This window comes from Podospora pseudopauciseta, chromosome 1, assembly GCF_035222475.1.
Source record: "Podospora pseudopauciseta strain CBS 411.78 chromosome 1, whole genome shotgun sequence".
Taxonomy (NCBI): domain Eukaryota; kingdom Fungi; phylum Ascomycota; class Sordariomycetes; order Sordariales; family Podosporaceae; genus Podospora; species Podospora pseudopauciseta.
In genome coordinates, this window is record NC_085892.1 from 440,134 (window position 1) to 458,702 (window position 18,569).

General features: G+C 51.2%; 9 protein-coding genes across 9 annotated transcripts; 3 read left to right on the plus strand and 6 right to left on the minus strand.

Annotated features, from left to right (window-relative positions):
* Positions 1-172: 172 nt before the first annotated feature.
* Positions 173-901, minus strand: QC763_0001410 (uncharacterized protein; the record flags this gene model as incomplete). Its single annotated transcript, XM_062905058.1, is given in 3 exon segments — positions 173-323; positions 589-882; positions 888-901. Coding segments are annotated over 3 exon segments (459 nt in total).
* Positions 902-1,628: 727 nt separating this feature from the next.
* QC763_101045 (uncharacterized protein) lies at positions 1,629-2,706 on the plus strand (the record flags this gene model as incomplete). Its single annotated transcript, XM_062906648.1, has 3 exons — positions 1,629-1,950; positions 1,986-2,350; positions 2,374-2,706. The coding sequence occupies 3 exons, from the start codon at positions 1,629-1,631 to the stop codon at positions 2,704-2,706; spliced, it is 1,020 nt and encodes a 339-aa protein (XP_062769522.1).
* Positions 2,707-3,010: 304 nt separating this feature from the next.
* QC763_101050 (uncharacterized protein) lies at positions 3,011-4,006 on the minus strand (the record flags this gene model as incomplete). The annotated part of the gene is made up of 1 exon (XM_062906649.1): positions 3,011-4,006. One exon carries the CDS (start codon positions 4,004-4,006, stop codon positions 3,011-3,013), a length of 996 nt encoding a protein of 331 aa, XP_062769523.1.
* Positions 4,007-4,604: 598 nt separating this feature from the next.
* QC763_101060 (uncharacterized protein) lies at positions 4,605-5,396 on the minus strand (the record flags this gene model as incomplete). Its single annotated transcript, XM_062906650.1, has 1 exon — positions 4,605-5,396. The coding sequence occupies one exon, from the start codon at positions 5,394-5,396 to the stop codon at positions 4,605-4,607; it is 792 nt and encodes a 263-aa protein (XP_062769524.1).
* Positions 5,397-5,752: 356 nt separating this feature from the next.
* On the minus strand, positions 5,753-8,517 carry QC763_101070 (uncharacterized protein; the record flags this gene model as incomplete). The annotated part of the gene is made up of 2 exons (XM_062906651.1): positions 5,753-7,335; positions 7,395-8,517. The coding sequence occupies 2 exons, from the start codon at positions 8,515-8,517 to the stop codon at positions 5,753-5,755; spliced, it is 2,706 nt and encodes a 901-aa protein (XP_062769525.1).
* A 131-nt stretch (positions 8,518-8,648) lies between these two features.
* QC763_101080 (uncharacterized protein) lies at positions 8,649-9,464 on the minus strand (the record flags this gene model as incomplete). The annotated part of the gene is made up of 1 exon (XM_062906652.1): positions 8,649-9,464. The coding sequence occupies one exon, from the start codon at positions 9,462-9,464 to the stop codon at positions 8,649-8,651; it is 816 nt and encodes a 271-aa protein (XP_062769526.1).
* Positions 9,465-9,668: 204 nt separating this feature from the next.
* QC763_101090 (uncharacterized protein) lies at positions 9,669-11,765 on the plus strand (the record flags this gene model as incomplete). The annotated part of the gene is made up of 1 exon (XM_062906653.1): positions 9,669-11,765. One exon carries the CDS (start codon positions 9,669-9,671, stop codon positions 11,763-11,765), a length of 2,097 nt encoding a protein of 698 aa, XP_062769527.1.
* An 86-nt stretch (positions 11,766-11,851) lies between these two features.
* Positions 11,852-12,431, minus strand: QC763_101093 (uncharacterized protein; the record flags this gene model as incomplete). Its single annotated transcript, XM_062906654.1, has 2 exons — positions 11,852-12,120; positions 12,269-12,431. The coding sequence occupies 2 exons, from the start codon at positions 12,429-12,431 to the stop codon at positions 11,852-11,854; spliced, it is 432 nt and encodes a 143-aa protein (XP_062769528.1).
* Positions 12,432-13,028: 597 nt separating this feature from the next.
* Positions 13,029-15,510, plus strand: QC763_101100 (uncharacterized protein; the record flags this gene model as incomplete). The annotated part of the gene is made up of 4 exons (XM_062906655.1): positions 13,029-13,432; positions 13,495-13,550; positions 13,611-14,367; positions 14,424-15,510. 4 exons carry the CDS (start codon positions 13,029-13,031, stop codon positions 15,508-15,510), a joined length of 2,304 nt encoding a protein of 767 aa, XP_062769529.1.
* Positions 15,511-18,569: the final 3,059 nt, after the last annotated feature.

Here is an 18,569-nt window from a genome sequence, read left to right on the forward strand (position 1 = left end):
CCATCCCTGGTGATGCTCTAATTGGACATTGTTGGGCTGCAGACACTCCATGTTAGCGTACCTGGTGGGTTGCATTGCCGAGAGGAGTCACAAGCGTGCAAGCCTACGTGGCGGAGTCTGGCAAGCTGTTCAACTTCCACTTGAAGTTCTTCTTCTTCGTTCTCTTCTTGCATTACTTCACAGCATACAGGATACCCGAAGCAAGATTCACGGCCTTGGAGACTTTATCAAAACCACCCTCGCCAAGAACCTTGTACGTGTGAATCTGGCGCAGTGGCTTCTTGTCCAGGTCGACGGGGACAACCGGCGCATTGGGGCTCGATCTTGATCATTGTAGGATTTAGAGTTCGCTGGGTCTCGAAATGGGTCCCTCCCCCCCTCCTATGTGCCTCTGAAACCGTAGCAAGGGACTTTCTGGCTGCATCAACGTTCTTCAGGACATTGTCACCCCATACAAACTTGAAAGATATCAGCGATGTAAGCCATATGATGATCGGTAGGCTCCCGTCCATTGGTATAACATTCGACGACGAGGATCGCCTTGTAAGCGGTATTTTGTCGATTGTGTTTCCACGTGAATGCGTACACCTGATGCTGGTGTGACAACCTGTAGTTGCATCTTGTAGCATCAGCTCTCCCGATGGGTAAAGCTTAAAAGAGCATTGCTGGTCGGGCAGCCCACGAAGGTAGAGCACAATGTCACTCAGCTGCTTTAGTCTGCCGATGGACAAGATACGTCCAGCAAAGTTGGACTTGTTTCCAGCCTTGACCTGCAGGCTGACGATGCCCTTGTATTGATATTGGTAGGATGGGTTTTCTTCGACAATCTTTCGGGACTCGGCGTCTTGCGGTACGAGATAGAACAGGGCCTCGTTGGCATGTCTAACCGAGGTTTGGCCATGTCGTGAAGCTAAAGTTTGCAGGGAAGGCCCCAAGGGTAGAGATGGTATGAAGTAGTGTAGTGATTGTTTTGATATGAGTGGAATCGACCTGCGGTTCCTAGCGATCTGTCGGGGAGAATTGTATCATGACCTGCTCACTGTGGCGGATCACCGGCCTTTCATCGATGCAGATACCCAGGTAGGTCGCTTGCCGACAGCTATCAACTCTGATATGCTTTCGAATCCACACCTGGCCAACATGTGGCAAGCCGGTGAATACAGTGCCTCAGAAGAAATGGCGTGTAGCCTTGTCCGAGATGAGTAGCCCGGGCTCCAGGTAGTTCATCAAGCCAATCAAACTTCATATTTCTCGATATGTATTCATGAAAGTTGCTACCAGATCGTCACGTTCAAGGTCTGCGGTGTGAACAATCCTGGCCAAGCCACCATAGCAACCTGCAGCTGCTGGTCGGAGTGTTTCCAGAGCCAACTTCATATGTTTCAAGTCCTATTTTGGATTCAAGGAGGGTCGGCCAAATCGTGAGTGTTGAATCACATGTGGGTGCGTAATCACAGTGTACACTCTCCATCCTACACCGTCTCCATGCATGTTGACAGCCTAGCGGGGTTTGCAGCATCAACCCAACAAGTTCTTTTCCTTTCATTCTACTTTGAATAACTCTTTGAATTGACTCTTGACCTCATTCACTGACGCTACCCGTTTTGGATCTTGCCAAACCTTTACCTATGCCTCTCAACACGGCGCCAATACTAGCAACGACAGTGTACACCGGTAACTGGAAACGTGAATGGGAATACGAAGATCTGCAGCAGGAACTTAAAGAGGTCACGAAACGGAATCTCGACATTCACCACTACAAGAACAAGCCACTTTCAAATTCACAGGACTTCCTCAGCGAGGCTGGCACTGCCCTATCGCAGCTGGCATGGGACGACACCGAGCACCCATCCAAGTCCGAGCCCTATCACGCTGAATTCCTGTCTCATCTAGCCCCCCAACAGCTGTCAACAGCTTCGGGGAGCTCGGGGTATACATGTCCCAGGCAAAGTATGTCATATCACTCGGTGGCTCCCCTCTGCCAGATCTGAAATATGGCATCACTATCGTGCCGGCCGGTGATGAATCGCTCCTGTTCATGGGCTATGGAGACCACGCAGATATGCCCTCCGAATTCAGGGCGGAAATACACGCCAAAAGCAAAGTGGTGCGGAAGCAGGTGTTTGACGAAGAAATGAAGATGTGTGGGAGCTATGTACCTCGTGTGGGCCGGGGCATTGAGGATTTTAGGCTGCCCCCTATGGATGTGCTGGAGAAGTTGTTTTACGCCGAAAGAGTTCGACAAAGGAGGGCTAGATATCGAGAACTTCATGGCACGAGACGCTCAAGCGACATTGGATCGCAGCCATCAGGTGACGCTTGTGCTGAGCACTTTCTGGATGAGTATTCTGTGCCATCACCTCGCTCCTATAGCTCACGCTGTACATCCATGCGGACGAAACCCCATCACCGCCGAGCGCAGAAATTGCTGATGGCTTGCGACGGTTGTTTACGCTGCAGCCACAACAAGAGGAATCAGGAGATACACAGGGGCAGGAGCTGTACCATCCCGATAAGCTGTCAGAACTTGCGCAATTTCTTTGGCAACTGGCCGACGGCAACGTACGGGTAAATCCTGGACTTGACGACGCAATATGGACCAAGTTGAGAGAACTGCTGCCCTCCAATTCTTCGGAAGCAGAGGAGGACAGGCCTGCAGATGACAAAAAAATAAAGTCATTTGATGGCCACAGACTTGACAGCTGATTGCCTAAGCACAGATATCATATAATTTCCCTGATCATCATCATCATCATCATCTATGTCGTGCAATGTCCTGCTGTTGGTAACCTCCTTGGCAGAGTGGGTACGATTGACCTCACACGAAATCAGGGGGCAGATAGTCTTTCTAGGCGATGGTCATTTTCAAAAAGAAGCATGAAATTGGTAGGTTACAACATCAGGCAATATCCAAGTGATAAAACAACAACGAATAAAAGCAAGCGCCAAAAGCTTAAGGTACAAGGAAGCATTCACAACGAAGCCTAACACCTTTACCCACAAGCACCTCTCACGCATCACTCAACACCACTTCCCCCTTCTCCCCAACCCCCCAACTAGTCTCATACATGCACCTCCCTGCCTCGCAATCCGCATGAAACACCATCCCCCCCTCCCCCCCCTGAACCGCACTCGCCCCCCCCGGAGCCACAAACCCATAATCCTGGGTCGCCCGCCCAATCAACTCCCCCATCCTCACCCACGGCCCCTTGATATTCTCCGCCACCGCATACCTAACATCATACTCCACCGTATTGTAACAATGCGAGCTATAAAACAAAACGTACCTCCCCCGCTTCGTCTTGACCAAATTCGGCGCCTCGATCAACGGCCCATCAATCTCGGGTATCCTATCCAACACCGTCGTCGCCGGACCAACAGGCGTGAACCCATCGCTAATGTCCACCTCTTGGAGTACAAACGGCGTGGGAAACCCAGGCTTGTCCCCGTTGCCGCACGGCCCCCCCTTTCCTTTGGCGCTGCCGTCGACCTTGTAGATTACATATCGCCTGTTAGTTTCGGCGTCGAAAAACCCAGACGAGTCAATCGCTCCGCCGTCGTGGTCCGGGCAGGCAAAGGGGTGAGGGTGGGGGGTGTAAGGACCCAAGATGGAGGTTTTGGAGACCGCCACGCCGACGCAGTGGTATGGCGAGCCCGAGAGGCGGCCCGAGTAGTACATCACGTAGGTTTTGGTTTGGGGGATGAAGTGGACGTCCGGTGCCCAGATTAGCGGGAGCGTGTCGTTCACCCAGTCGCCCGGGGTGGGCAAGAGGTCAATCTTGTTGAGGAGTGTCCATCTGGCGTCGGCGGAGGTGAAGGACGGAAAGGAAGGGGACCAGGCCACTTGGACATTGTTCTTGTTCCCGGAGGTGGCAAAGGCGTACCACTTGGAGGTTGCTGGGTCAAACGTGACGGAAGGGTCAGGGAAGTCGAGGTTCCCCAATGTAGTGCGGGGTGAGGAGAGCACCCCCAAAGGCAAGAATGCTAGAAATAGTACCGAATACATCGTGTTGACTGCAGTGTAAAGTCTTGTGGTGGTGGGCTAATGAATGCATGGTTCTTTGGGGCAAGACAGCTACGCCCAAGTTATATATTAATGACGACTTGACGATGTCATGAGAATGTCGGGTCGACGGCCGAAACAGGACAATGATGACCATGGCGTATTACCACCCCTAGTATCTTGCACTACCCGCCAGGCCGAACTCATTACAACTCACACAGGACAAGTGATCAGCAGGATTATGTCTGGGGCAAAACTCACTCGTGCTGAATCAGGGTCTAGCGGTAATGTCCCACCGAACCCGACCAGTCGGTAACGCGGGGAAGTCTTGTGATCTGAGGTTGTGTTGCCGGAGGTAGTAGTAGCATCGACAACGAAGAGGCGGTTTGTGGTGGGTGATAGTTCTTGGGCGCGCGAGGCTGTGGTCATAGGTAGTCCGTTATGGAACACCAAGACAGGGCTTCGAAAGTTGTACAGATTGTCTTGGTCCACAAGCTTCGAGAATGATACCGCACCATGATATTGATTCAGTCATAAATCGCTGTGAACCTATATCCGATCACATCCCAGATGTTGCGTAAATGCCTCACCACCACCACTATCAGAATCCCCGATTCACCCCTTCCCAGTCTGGGTTATCCCTCTTCGCCCTCACCAGATCACCCGGCCAGCTTCCTCCTGGAGCCTTCTGAGGATTCTGGATGCCCTGTTCACAGACTGCATCTCCCAGTTCCTTTTCAATTTCGAGCCTTGGTAACTGCCAGCGTATCACATCAGCCCAGGTGTCGATTAATTCCGGCGGCGGTGGCGGGTAGCTTCCAAAATCTGCCCTGACGCCCAATCGAAGGGCTCGGACCGTCCCTCCCAGCCGCTCTGCGATCCCGGGAGAGGTATGCAACGACATGGCGAGCCACGCGTCTCGGACCTCCTTCTCGGGGATGCCGTGTGCTCGGAGTAGGTTTTCAGCAACATCGGCCGAGACAACCTCGAATCTCTCTGGCACGTCGTTGTAGGTCGAGGCAGTGCCAATGTCGTGGAGGATGCAGGCTACAAACAAGACATGGGGTGCTGCTCGCGGTGTGCAACTAGGTGTGGGATTGTCATATTCGCTGGCCATGGTCGATCGGATCGAAGGGGCATACTGTGCGTCTGGTGGAAGGAAATCCTCAAAAAGACGCATAAAGGCCGTAGCGTAGAAATACACTCTGAGACTGTGATACAGGATGGAAGCTGGCAGGATGGATTTGGCGACCGCGAGAGCTTCGGTGCAGACTGGATGTGCAGGAATGAGAGCTCGAACGGCCGCTGTGATGGTGCCGGTCCCAACTCCTGGTCCTATCCCTGGAGAGCTGGATGTGGAAGCGGTTGACTGATGTCTTGGAGGGTTGCACATGCTGTTTGATCTTGGGTCAGTGTCTTGGATTGATGTCGGTACCGAAAGTGTCTCGGTGGTTGAAGATGGGAGGAACGTTGATAGTCAAAATGTGACAGTAAGGGGATGATAGCTCCTGCTGTTTGTTTAGGATCGTTTCCTGGGAGAAGGCGCTATCGCTGGAATGGACAGGCCATTGTCAGTGGTGAAACTTTGTTGGTCCTTTTTCCATGATCAAAGCACTGGAATTGGCAGCTTTGACTCATCGAAATCTGGGTAGACCCTAACCCTCGCAAGCTCGAAACAAAAGCAACTATTCTATGCGCTAACTATTCTTCCACAGATTCCCATTACCTTTCTCTGGCGCCGAAATCTCTCTAGATCAGCTTGATCTCCTTCAAAGACAACTTCTCAAACATGCTCTGCAGCTCGCTGCCCACCACGCCATCAAGAGCATACAGCCTCTCCGTTGCATCAATTGAACCAAGATCAATCTGAGCTCTATCCTCGTCACTTTCCCCAACTTTCAAACTTTCGAGCTTCTCGGTAAGGACTCGTTCCTCAGAATCTTCCTTTTCCGCACATGATTCGCATTCTGAAGAGTCCTCTTCTTTATCGTCCTTCAGCTTCTCGGAGCTTTCGTGGGTTGCCCGAAGGCACTTCAATAGGTGATCCCATTTCTGCTCGGCTTCGTCTTTGTCACTGTGCGTCGCCATGTATTTGACCCTCTGGCAGTGAGACCCATACACGGTCAAGAGACCGATACGCTTGTATGTAGCCTTCGGTCCGTCACCAACAGGCTCAACCAGGAGGCCACCAATGCACAGCGATTCGTACTCGGTAGGTTTCCTCATAATCAATGGCACAAAATACCCCGCCACTACATCCGGTCCATTCTCCATGTCCTCGTCCCACTCGATGTCGAACGAAAAGTCAAAGGCGTCGGAATGGAAATTGCTGACACAAAAGGCTTCCGTGCCATCCTCCTCCTTGATTGACAGCTTATGGGTTTTTCCACCTCCCATAGCAAGCATGTACCAGGGTTTCTTCTCGTAATCCGGGCGAACCTCGACAGGACGCATGAAGCAGCGCATTGTGATGGAGGCATCCTTGAGAGAGGCGGTGGGCTTTGCCGGAAAGACCGGTGTGGTTGTCGCATCCACAATGTCGACTAGGGAGTATGTGCTTCCGCTATAATCGAGAGCGGACGGAGAGACGGGCCCAGCGATTGATAGCCAGGACCAAGTCGGCGCGATGTAGCTTCCCGTCGACCCCACAGGACTTGAATCCCCAGAGGACTGCCACAGTAGTGACTGCGGAAGTGTGGAGCGCCATATCCCAGCCAGGTACGTGTCATCTGGCAGAGCGGCCTCAAATTCCTGCGCAAGGCCCGACAAGGCCACGAGTCTGTCCTGGACGTGACTGAAGATCTTGCCAGAATATTCCTTGTATATCGTGTTCCAGGCTTTATACAACTCGGGTGAGGTGTCTGGCGCCACGTTCAGCTTGGTCCTGGTCTGGAACTTGGGGTTCCCGTTAAACACCGACTTGAACGGTGTTCCTCCTGGGAAAGTTTCGCTCGCGAAATAGGGGGCTTCCGCGCAACACTCCCACATGAGCTCGTGAGAGGTGAAGTGTAACACTCTGCGAGACAGCTGGCGCTCCTGAAAGACCCACCCTCTTTTCGCCAGGGAGGACTTGGTAATACTGTCAAAAACACCATGTGTGTCCGGAGTCAACCAGCATTTCCAGCTTTCTTGCCCATTGAAGGAAATGTACATGGGAAAAACAGCCAGTGGATCTCTGTTCCTAAAGCAGCCAAAACGACCGTCAGGGGAATCGTCTGCCGAGATGTTGAGCAGTGCATTCTTGTAGACGTCGTACATCATGATGGACTCTCGTTGCCAGTCCTCTTTGCTGTCCTGGAGAATGCACAGCGAATCGATCCAGAGCCATCGGACTTTTCAGAAGCAAAGTGTTAGCATACATTCCATTCTTTGTTCCGCAGGTCTGCCTCACCTTTGAACCAGCTTGCCGCCTTGATAGCATCTGCAAATGTCTTGGGCAGTAGCGATATCGAAACACCTTCCCGAAGTCTCTCTGCAATATTTCCTGTTGTCAAGACAGGTAACTGACTGGCCCCCCATTCCCCCCAGCAATGACTGAGTGTGATGTACTCTCGTTCTTGCTCGAAATCTCGTGGGGTGTCCAAAGGCGTCACCAACTTCACCATTGACGTCTCAATTGCTGACTTCACATCCAAAAGTCTGGTTGGCAACCAATCTCTAGAAGCCGTGTTGTTGCATTGGTTGTGCTTGCCATCTTCGTTTGTCTGGCATCGTTTCAGCCACTCTAGCGCATTATCACGTGTTTGCTCCGATTCCGTAGTCGGGTGTCGTTCCATGCCCTTCCCCTCGGTCATGCCAAATAGTGCCTTGTCGAACTCGGAGAAAGGCCAGATTTGAAGCTTCAAGATGTTCCAGTAGTTTTTTGCAGCTCTTGGGTGTCCCCGGTGAGTCAGTGCAAAGTGCAGTCGGTTAGGGGCTGGGCCGGACTGCCAACACATCTCGATATTGGATTCGTCTATCGACTCCATCGCCAGCCGTTTGACCCGCAGGTTAGCCATGAGGAAGATACAGAGATGGCAGCGGGCATCTTCCCCGTCTTGAAGGGTCTTTGCGCCATTGTGCAGCAAACATGCCGGGGGAAGGCCCTCCATCGCTTCTTTGCCTGTGGTTTTATGAAGATCCGCATGATAGCCAAAATAGTTCAGGGCGTTGTAGCAGGTGTCACAGAGTTGGGTCATGCTGCGGATGGTTGCGCTCGGTTTAGATCCAGAGTTTGCATCTTGAGATGTTTCTGCTGGTTCGTCCAGGGAGGATGCTTTTGTCTCATTGTGGCGTGTGAATGGGGATAGGCCGGGTGATTTGACTACAAAGATGTCGACATCGTCGTCGTCGACCTGGTCCGGGTTGACAAGCACAAACGATGTGATCTTATCGTTGCGCTTCAGAATCTCGTCTGATTCAAGGAGATTCATTGTGTATGGATTGTTGATGAGATATTGTTGAAAGAGAAAAACATAAACACAGAGATTGCTGCCTGAGATGGACCCTGAAGCCCCACCTGGGATTGTCAGCATTTAGCTTGAGGGAACCTGGTCTTGGCGTTCGGACTCATACCCATGGTTTCTTGTAAAAATGCGAATCTGCCGGGAAACCATCCACTCAAATGAGTTTGAGTATGAAACACCTATTCCCGCCTGTGTCCCCTCTACGCCATCCACCTCCCGAACCACCCCACGGCCTGGTCTTCGCTCCCCTGCCCCCTCTCCTTCTGCTTCGGATCCCCAATATCACCCCTGACGGCAAATCCGTGCTTGGCACCTTCATACACCACCACCTCGTGTCTTTCTCTATCCCGCAACATTTTCACCACAGTCTCCATCTTAGCACGCCTTAGATACTGGTCGTCATCTCCGTTTGCGATGCTGAGCGGTGTGTCATCCTTTACCTTGTCAATATCAGCCGGAACGGAGATCAGGGACGGGTGGGCAGTGAATGCGCAGTTGACCAGAGGTGGGGACATGTGGGTAAGGCGGATTGTGTACAGCCCTCCCCAGCAGAAGCCAGCCACGCTAATTTTGCCTGACGGACCAAGCTCTTGTCGAAGGGAATGGAAAAAGGCATTGACTCGGGGAGCAGCGACGGCGTATCGGTTGTAGAGGAGGAACCTGACGAGCTCGGGGACAACACGGACGTAGGTCCAGATTTTGGTGAAGATGTTGGCTGTGGGGAGGGCGTCTGCCAGGATGAGGAACTTCTCGGTGAGTGAGGTTCCTTTGTGAAAGTCGGGAACAACGACTGTGCAAGGCACACGCCGTGCGTATGCATCGGCAAGAACGCGGGTGTTTCGCAGCTTCCAGCCGAAGGCGTCGGTGATTATTACGACTGTGCCGAGTGAACGGGCACCTTCAGGTGGAAGAGAGACATAGGAAGGCACGTTGTGGACAATCTGCTCCGTGCCGACCGGAGTGATGTCTCCACGGAGAGTGCCGGTAAAGCAGTCTCTACAGAATGGGGCCTGCATCTCGTCATATGATAATATGAATGAGACACGGTGGAAATAAAAGATTTAGCATGATTGAGGTGGTCAAGGTCATAGATATGTCGAGGTCAAAGGCGGGGTAGCTAGACATGACCCACCTGATTGCGACTCAGCTCTCACTCATGCTGCTGCTCTTGGTTGAATGCTCGCCGTGTTCACCGAAAACGAACAAAGGCTATCGCGGAGATGACCATGTTCAAAGGCGGTCCGGGGGCATGGGACCCGGTGCATCCGGGTATCTCCAAGATTTACCAGTACCGCCCGTTAACACCGAAATGTCAAGAACACGATTACACCATCAGGCTCCTTCATCTCCTTCCGGCCCGAGACAGCGATGCTTCTCTCCGTTGCTGGCTGATTGAAAAGGGCTACAGGGACTACTGGGGGATACCCGTCTACCACGACTATCATGCCGTGTCGTACACCTGGGGCGACCCTGTTTTTCCAGAGGCTCTCGAGGTCCTTCCTAACAGCTTCTCATCTCCCACCGAGTCACTTGGTGTCATCCGCATTACGCAAAATCTTCACTCGGCCTTGAAGCACCTAAGACGGCGCGATGTTCCCGTGGTTCTCTGGGTGGATGCTGTATGCATCAACCAGAGCGATGTCACGGAGCGCAACAGCCAAGTGTCCAACATGCCCAACATATACAAGAAGGCTTCGTCGACAATAGTTTGGCTCGGAGACGAATCCGCTGTTGATGATGCTCGGTTATGCATGAGCTTTTTCGAGAACCTGGGGAGACTTTCGTCAACTTCTCAAGGCCAGCAGCATTCTACCTCCTGGCGAAAACGATTCGAGATCAACCAGCTCGTGGGAGACTTTCTGGATGAAAACAAGGCTGAAATAGCATTTTTTCTCGAGAGGCCTTGGTTTCGCCGTCGTTGGATTGTACAAGAAGTCGTTCTGGCCAAAAGTGTGGCCATACACTGCGGACAGTGGAAGATCGACTGGGACACCTTTCACCTCGCTATGTTTGAGCTCTTTGAGAGCGACCAAGGGATATTCACACAAGATCATCGCACAACCATGCGGACAATGACAGGCGTCCGCAATGGCGGTCGTACCATAACAGCAGTGCGCAACATTGGCGTGGCAGCAAAGAAACAGCTGCCGCTGGACACTCTTGTCGAGTTTGCATCGTTCCTCTGTGCCGACCCTCGGGACAGACTTTACGCCCTATATGGTGTCATCAAGCGTTGGTCCCCACGCCAGGTCACGATGCAATTGAGTCAAATCAGCAACATTGATTATTCCTTGCCGACCGAGACCGTCTTCACGAACTTCGCAGCTGAATTAATGCAGATCAATACGCATGATCTTCAACTGGTGGCGTCCAGGTACTGGATTGTCACCCATGTTTTGCAGCTTGCGACAGCGTTCGGTCAACGGGATATGCCGGGTGATCATTTCGGTATCAAGATCCCATCATGGGTGGTGGACTGGACGGGCGATCTGTGTTTTGAGCCACTGCAACACTCACGAGCAAACGGCGTTGCATTTGAAGCGCTCAGGGGCAATGATGTGGTTCAATTCCTCCCGAACAAAGAACATCCCTCTCACCTAGTGATGGTCGGCATACCGTTTGACATGGTCACAGCAACCATATCACTTGATATCGCCCCAATGTTACTGACCAATTCGGTCCACAAAGCCAGAGTATCTTTGAATAAGTTCCTCTCCGAAGTTGCTCGTCACGTCCATGACGATTCTTACAAGCCGACTTCTGAACATCTTGTTACGGCCTTGGCAATTTCACTCGTGGCAAATTGGGACCACACTCCCAGCAACTCGTACTTTGCACAAGACCCACGCTTCATCCAAGACTTTCTGGCACAACTACGGAATCAACAGTATCATTTGCCTGAAATGTTACATAAATGGCCAGCGTACGTCGAGCTGATGGCTATTACAATGCGAGGACGGTCTCTTTTTCTGACTGCCAAAGGATACATGGGCATTGCAGCAACAGCAGTCAAGACCAGCGACGTTGTCTCTTTACTGGACGGCCAAAGTGTACCCTTCATTTTAAGACCGGAGCGAGCCGCAAAATACTCGGTTTACCATGGTGAACGGGGCGCCGTGGAAGCGCCGGGTTGTTTCGACTATCAGGCCATGAGGTATAGCTATGACATGGCGATGCTCGCGAGCGACCCAGGCGCATACAACAGCTTTTCTTTAATCAGTGATGCTTATGTGCATGGCCTAATGAAAGGGGAAAGTAATGAGATAATGAAGAAAGATGGCGATGATCTTGCGCTGAAAATAATATCAATTTCTTGATAGAGACCATATTGAATCATCTTCTATCAATAACCTCACGACAACCACCCCTCCTGTCGAGAATCTAGAATTTGTCAGTCAGGTCTCTAGTTCCAAGTCACCTGGGCCCACAGTGAATCAACCTTCTTTTGATTTTCCCAATCGACATCTTGCTTTATCATATCCGGTAGATAAACCATTCCTCCTGGTGGCCCCGCGAAGCCATATTTCTCCTTTAACTTGTGCAGCGTGATTGGCGTTTCCAGTTCATACACCGTCAAATTTTCATCTGCGTATTGCCCCCATTTCCATGCTGGGATATCCAGAACCAGTCTTTCATTCTCTGATTTGTGCTTTCTCACAGTCACGCTGTCACCTGTGGCTCGCAAAAGTTGGTCCTGAGCATGGTCACCATCCTCCACTTTCCTCCTGTCGAATTTGCTCGTCGACCTCCGCCTGCTCCTCGACATGAGTTACCTCTGGTGTTTCGTCTCCATTTTCCAGGTTTTCCCTCTTCAGCAGCTCTCTCCTTGTCACTGGCGGAGCGATGTCCCCGACGTGAGCAATTGCTGAAATTGGAGTAACTCGATAGAACCAAGCCCTATTGACAGTGTCCGCCATTCTGTATTTGCGAAACTCGTAGCGCTTTGTTTCTTCCAAGATCTGGGTCATGTAGGGCTCGCGCATGGGGAGGATGACGTCTTGCTTGGGTGCTTCTGTGGTTGCATTTTGCATTGAGGGTCTTTTTCGCTTTAGTGGCACGTTGGTGTCTCTTTACCTTCCGGAAGTTGCCGTTGACCATGAAAGAAAACTCAACAAGAATATCATATTTATCTTTCCATGAGTTGTGCTGAAACAAAACAGCTGGAACTTTCTTTGAGATAGTGGTTTATGTTTATGGTGTCGGGTTAGGGTTGGTTGTTACTGGAGCAACAAGGGGCCTCAGGGGTAATCATTTGGTTATAGGGACTGCAACATGCCAACATCTCATCAAATCTGAAGAAAACCCGACATTGGCGTGCCTGCGAAAAGGGAACTGGTTGTGACAGTGGCCTCTTCAGAATCGAAATGGTAATGTAGTTAATGTAGTGTGCTGACTCCACTGCCTACTCCCTGCCCAGTCGACTGCTGTGGGCCTTGGGCCTTTGTCAGGCAGGAATGATTGGGCCTTCTTGCGCAGGCAGTCACGGCAGTCACATCCATTGAGCCTCCCGAAATTCCATTGAGCCTCCCCCGCGTCGGTTGTCGGATGTGTCCGTGTCACTCACCTGGCAAAAATACCAAATGGCAGACCCTTTATCCATTGGGGCGAGTGTCTTGGCTTTCATTGGCCTGGCAGATCGCATCATCCGCCTCAGCAAGTTTTGCATCGACGGGCTCAAAGATGCGCCCAGCGACATTCGCATGATCCATGGCGAGGTATCATCCCTCAGGGCAATCATTGACGTTCTGGCCGAATCAAAAGCTCCATCATTTTTGGAAAACAACGCCGCTCTCCTCAGCTGCCATCGTTGTCTCTCCGACCTGGAAACTCTGCTTCCCACCGATGTGGGTGTTGGCCTTCCCCGCCGCCGCCTTACCATTGCAGAGCTCGCTTGGCCCTTGAAGCAATCAAAGGCTAGGAAGACTCTGGTTGAGCTCTCGCAACACAAGGCTACCCTCCTCCTGATTATATCAGGTGATGTACTGTAAGTTAAATCAGCTTACCCCCCAAACACCCAGTTTCTGATGCGCAAATGCCATCTTCCAGGCATGAGTTGCGCGCCATCAAGACAACGCTGCACGAGATTCAAAATAATGTCACTGGTTGGTCCTCCTCGTTATTCCAGACTTCCTCGGGTCCCCTCTGATTAGTCCCTTCTCCAGAATCCGAGCGTCGTAGCATTCAGACTTGGCTGGAGCAGACGAATCCGTCACGGCTTCACAATGCTGCCATCAGTAAACACGAACCAGAGACATGCGCATGGCTGACACGCTCTGATGGATGGAGATTGTGGACGTCCTCGACATCTGCTTATCGAATGCTCTGGATTTACGGAATACCTGGTGCTGGCAAGACGGTATTGGCCTCCTTTGCCATCGAAAAGATCAGGCTCCTTTGCGAAGGTGCCACCAACTACGTTTACGCTTATTACTATTGTCATTACTACAACGCCCAAGACGAGGCTATACCGCTACTGAGATGGGTAGTCGCCCAGGTTTCTCGACAACTCGGCTGGGCTCCTGTCGAGCTCAAACGCCTCCATGACAGAGGTTGTGAGCCAACCGTCCCAGAGCTACAACACATTCTTGAACTTGCCCTGGCACGACTGGAACGGTTATTCATTATTGTCGATGCAGTTGATGAAAGCATGCCGAGGGACGAGATAATACGTCTACTTGCGACAATATCTCTCGACGCCCGATTCTACAAAGTCCGCATCCTTGCAACGAGTCGCCACTACGGTGACATCGAGCGCTTCTTTTCGGCCGTATCATCATCCATCTCCATGAAAAACCCGTATGTCGATTCCGATATTCAACGTCACATTCGTGCAAGGTTTCAGTCTAGCATGCGCCTTCGGCGATGGCAGAACTCTTTCCAAGCAATCGAGGAGGCATTGGTGTCGGGAGCAAACGGCATGTATGTTATCTCCCATTGGTCTACTCTGGTTGAGCTTTCTGACTCGCTATTAACAGGTTTCGCTGGGTGGACTGTCAACTGCACAGCATTGAGCGTCTTGGGGACAAGACAAAACTCGCATCCGTCTTGCAAGATCTTCCTCGTGACCTGACCGAGTCGTACATCAGGATATTCGAGGCCATCCCCGAGGTCGACCAGCCGTTTATAAAACGGATCCTTCTGTGGGTATATGGGGACTCCAGGACACATTGGGATGGTCGAGGTATCAATGGAAAGCTGTTACTAGAGGCAGTTTCCTTCGACCTGTACGGCATCAAGGACAATGCCTTCGATTGGGCGTACCTGCAAGATCTTTGTGGCTGCCTCATAGCAGTGAGGAACGAACTTTCGAACCCAGGGGTTACTGATGGTGATGACAGTTTCGATGACGGGGCCAGTTGCTGGGTCACCCTTGCACATTACACTGTCTGGGAGTTCCTCAGTTCCTACCACATCCTGTCGACGCCTGTTTCAGCATTTGCAACATCTACCGAAGTTGCTGAGCGGCAGTATGCGGTCAGCATCCTTCGCAACGCCCTGGCAGCGCGTCCCGAAGACCCAGGAACACATTGGCGGCGCGACCGCGAGGCGTATTGTCTAGTTGTGGGATGCATGTTCTTGGGCTCACCAGGGCTCCAAACCTCCGAGGACCTAGACCTGTTCTATCACTTCATAAACCCTCAGAACCCTCATTACCGCCGATTTGGCCCGATACAGGCACGTGCGCTGCGCGGCGAGGAAGATTTCTCTTCTCACTGCTTTTTTATTCTGGCAATTCCTAGCCAGTTTCGAGTTCCTGAACAAGCCTTCGAAAGGGAGAATAACGCAGAAGTGGTTCTGAATGCCCACCTACTTAAGAATTGGCTTTATGTGGGCGCTGGGCGCTCCCTAGAGCTTCCAGCTATTGGTCGCTTGTCGCAAGATGAAGTTTGGGAGCTAGGAAAACACCAGGTTGCCGGTCACTTCATTAGACTGAATAAGTCAGGAGAAGTACAAGAAATCGGTTTCGATGGGAGGGTCTGGGATATTACGTCTCCGCCAACTCGAAGATTACGTGCCTCGTCGCTCGATCCCAGAGCCGGATCGCCAGCCCTGGTTCCGTAAAATGAGAGCATCCAGACTGTCCTTTCCAAGGAATTCCGATACAGATTTCGGATGACATACTGCCAAAAACTGAGGAAGATTTCTCTCCCTATCTTCTACATTCACACCCCTCAGTCTTCCAATGAACTTGAAGCATATAACCGCCGACAGAAAATAGAAGTCGAAAATAAAAGGGCTGTAGAAAATAGAGGTACTTCGGTACATCGAGCTTCCATTTTCAGGCTCTCAGGCGGAATGATGATGAAGCATAGCTCTTTGTATAACTGGACATTTACCACTCCGATCTTCGAAGCCGAAATCAAAATCATATGTGTGCTATCGTCAGGAATACGTTTTGCTGAGGATTTAGCAGAGAGACTGGATCGCGTTTGGATGTCCGTGTACGTTTGCGCTGGACTTGGCTCATTACTGCGGCAAAGCCCAGGCCCTCACCTTAGGTATATAGTCGTTTGCTCCCCCCCAACCTACCCGCAAATCTCGGGTCTTAGGGTTTTCAATATCAGGCCGATATACTATAATCCTGTAAGATCTCGAGGGCTATTGGGAAACCGGCAGTAGGACGGACCAGCCCCTTCTCAAGTGCGTGCTATTTATCCTAGTTTAGCAGCCCCCTTCACTCGCCTATCCAGTATACACTTCCTACTTACTCGTACTATATTCTAATCCTACTATCAGCTCAACTCAATATACCCTGAATAGTATTGTTCGGGCTTAAAGTCTCTGCAATCATCATAATATCCACGTAGCTAGTTAGCAAGTTTAACTGGAAACTGAGATTGTAATGGGTGAGAACTGGCTGGGAGGACGTGAAACGGCACTTACCGAATCAAAGCCCATACTACATAGCTCACCGCAACAGCCAAGGCGCAGGAAGCGACGGAGTAAAAGCAGACTTCCTGCCCAAAGTGGGACGGCTTCTCGAAGACCGCACTTCTCTGCAACGGAGCTGAGGCCAGCGGTAACCTGCTCGCGAAGACGCTGGCGACGATTCTGTTGCTTGTCTAGTCAGTACAAGTCTCCATGAAACAAGCACGCGTTTCCCTTGCTCGTGGCATCTTTTGCTCCCGCTCAACATAAACCCAAAAGAGGCAGAAAAGGGTTGCCGGCAACTGACAATAAAACCGCTTGGTTCTCCTCAAAGTTCGGATGAGAAAGCCCAACTTTCAAAGAGCAGGTTTGATTCCACTTGATAAAGAGAGCAGAAAGCTCAGATGATGAACCAATATTAAATACACCTAGAAGCCGCAGAGATTGTATTAAAAACAAACAGTAAAGGAATAAACAAAAGCAAAGGAAGCCTTTTGTAAACTAGGGAGAATGAATTATTCCTTAGCTGGAAGTAATCCATCCGAAGAAGCGGTGTAATGGGTAGATAGACTTTATATTGTCCCCGCGAAGGCGTCTTAAGAAACCGAAATTGTACATACCATCCGACCCATCTCGATATCCTCTTCCCCAACGAGGAGAAGAGGTCGGCAAGGAGTCACATCGCGCGACGGGGCGAAAGCAGCGGCGGAGAAAGAATTGCCAGAGGCCATTTCTGTTGGGAGAGTGAACCGACCCCCAAGAGTAAGGATTCGAGGAATGGCGTCTTATGGAAGACGACACCACAGGAAGTTAGGTGGGAGGAATGCGTGCTACTTGCTATTGCATCAGCTGAACGATCCGAGCGAAGCCCAGTAGAACGAGAGTGTTGGTGCTTTTGTCAGATACTTACGACGGGATAGGGCAAAGGGTCAGGCGATATGTGTGGCCTGGTCTGCCAGGGATGTCCTCGGGCGTGAAGTTGGCGGTTCCTCGAGCGAAGAGATCCGTGCTAGTGTTTCGGATGATACGTCGAGAAAGGGTTGCGGAGCTCTGGGGACGTTATACAGAAGAGTTGTGGTATTTTTCGTAGTGTTAGCAACGTCCAGATGGAAAGGAAACAGGAGTTGAACATACTTACAGAGTGGCCTGGAAGGTTCTCAAGTGATGCTGCTTAGTGAGCATGGCGAGGAGAGACAATGGACCAGATGTATGCGCGCACTTGAGACAACAGATGAAAAATATGTAGATGGGATGTTGGAGTTTCTGTTGATGCTGCTGGAAGGAAATGGTTAATGTTGTGGGCACCCAAAAGAATTCTTTTGCCAATGTGGGAAGGGCAGATTCGTGCTTGCCCTGCAATTTCCTTGCCTAGGGAAAAAGGCCTCCAGATTCACGCGGTATAGGTCTGGCGTGCTGGACCCAGGCCCCTAATTGAAAATGCATCCAGCTCCAGTCTGACAATCAGACAATGTACCAAGACCCAACTTCTCGACTATCTACCCCTGGACTACTGTTGCACATGAACTGAAGCCATGTGGTACCCAACGTGTGGACAAGTACGAATCTATCTGTTTCTCTCCAAGCGGGGAACGGTACGTACATCTAGGAGAGAGTTGGCAACACCACCACCACCACCACCGCTTCGTGCAACCTGTCAGGTTACTTTGTTCTGAATTGTCCCCGATGATACCGCATGTACTACAACAGAAATTTTCAAGTCTAGACCGCCGTCTCGATCCGATGTCGAACATGGATCACAAGCCGATCGGAACAACGTCTCGAATGCCGAGGTGCATCAACAAAGTTAGATCATGCTGTGGGCTCTTGGAAAGAAAACAAAAAGGTTGCCAGGGTAGTGTTCATCTTGTCCTTGAGGTGGGGAAGGTCTCTCCTTCGTCCAAACAGTTCAGCTAAGATACCCTGGGATTCAGAATAATATTGACCCGGACAAGCAAGAGCACTGCGACGGTCTGGGAGAAAGCGGTGTGTAACTGATGCAGCATGCTGCCGACAGCATGTGAATGTCAATCCACATCTAACCGTCCTGTGTAGTACCCGCCAATCTATGGCAATAAAGCCGCACACAAGACGTCGCCCGAGGTCGACCTCCATCTCGTAGGCCATATTCTCTGGTGGTAGTATAGCGCCAAGAGATATCCGTTACCAGAATGTCTCGCCCTCTGACGGGAGCAGGGCTGAACAAGGGGGACCCCGTTTTGGTTAGCGTAGCTTTAGCGAGTGCGGTGGTTGGC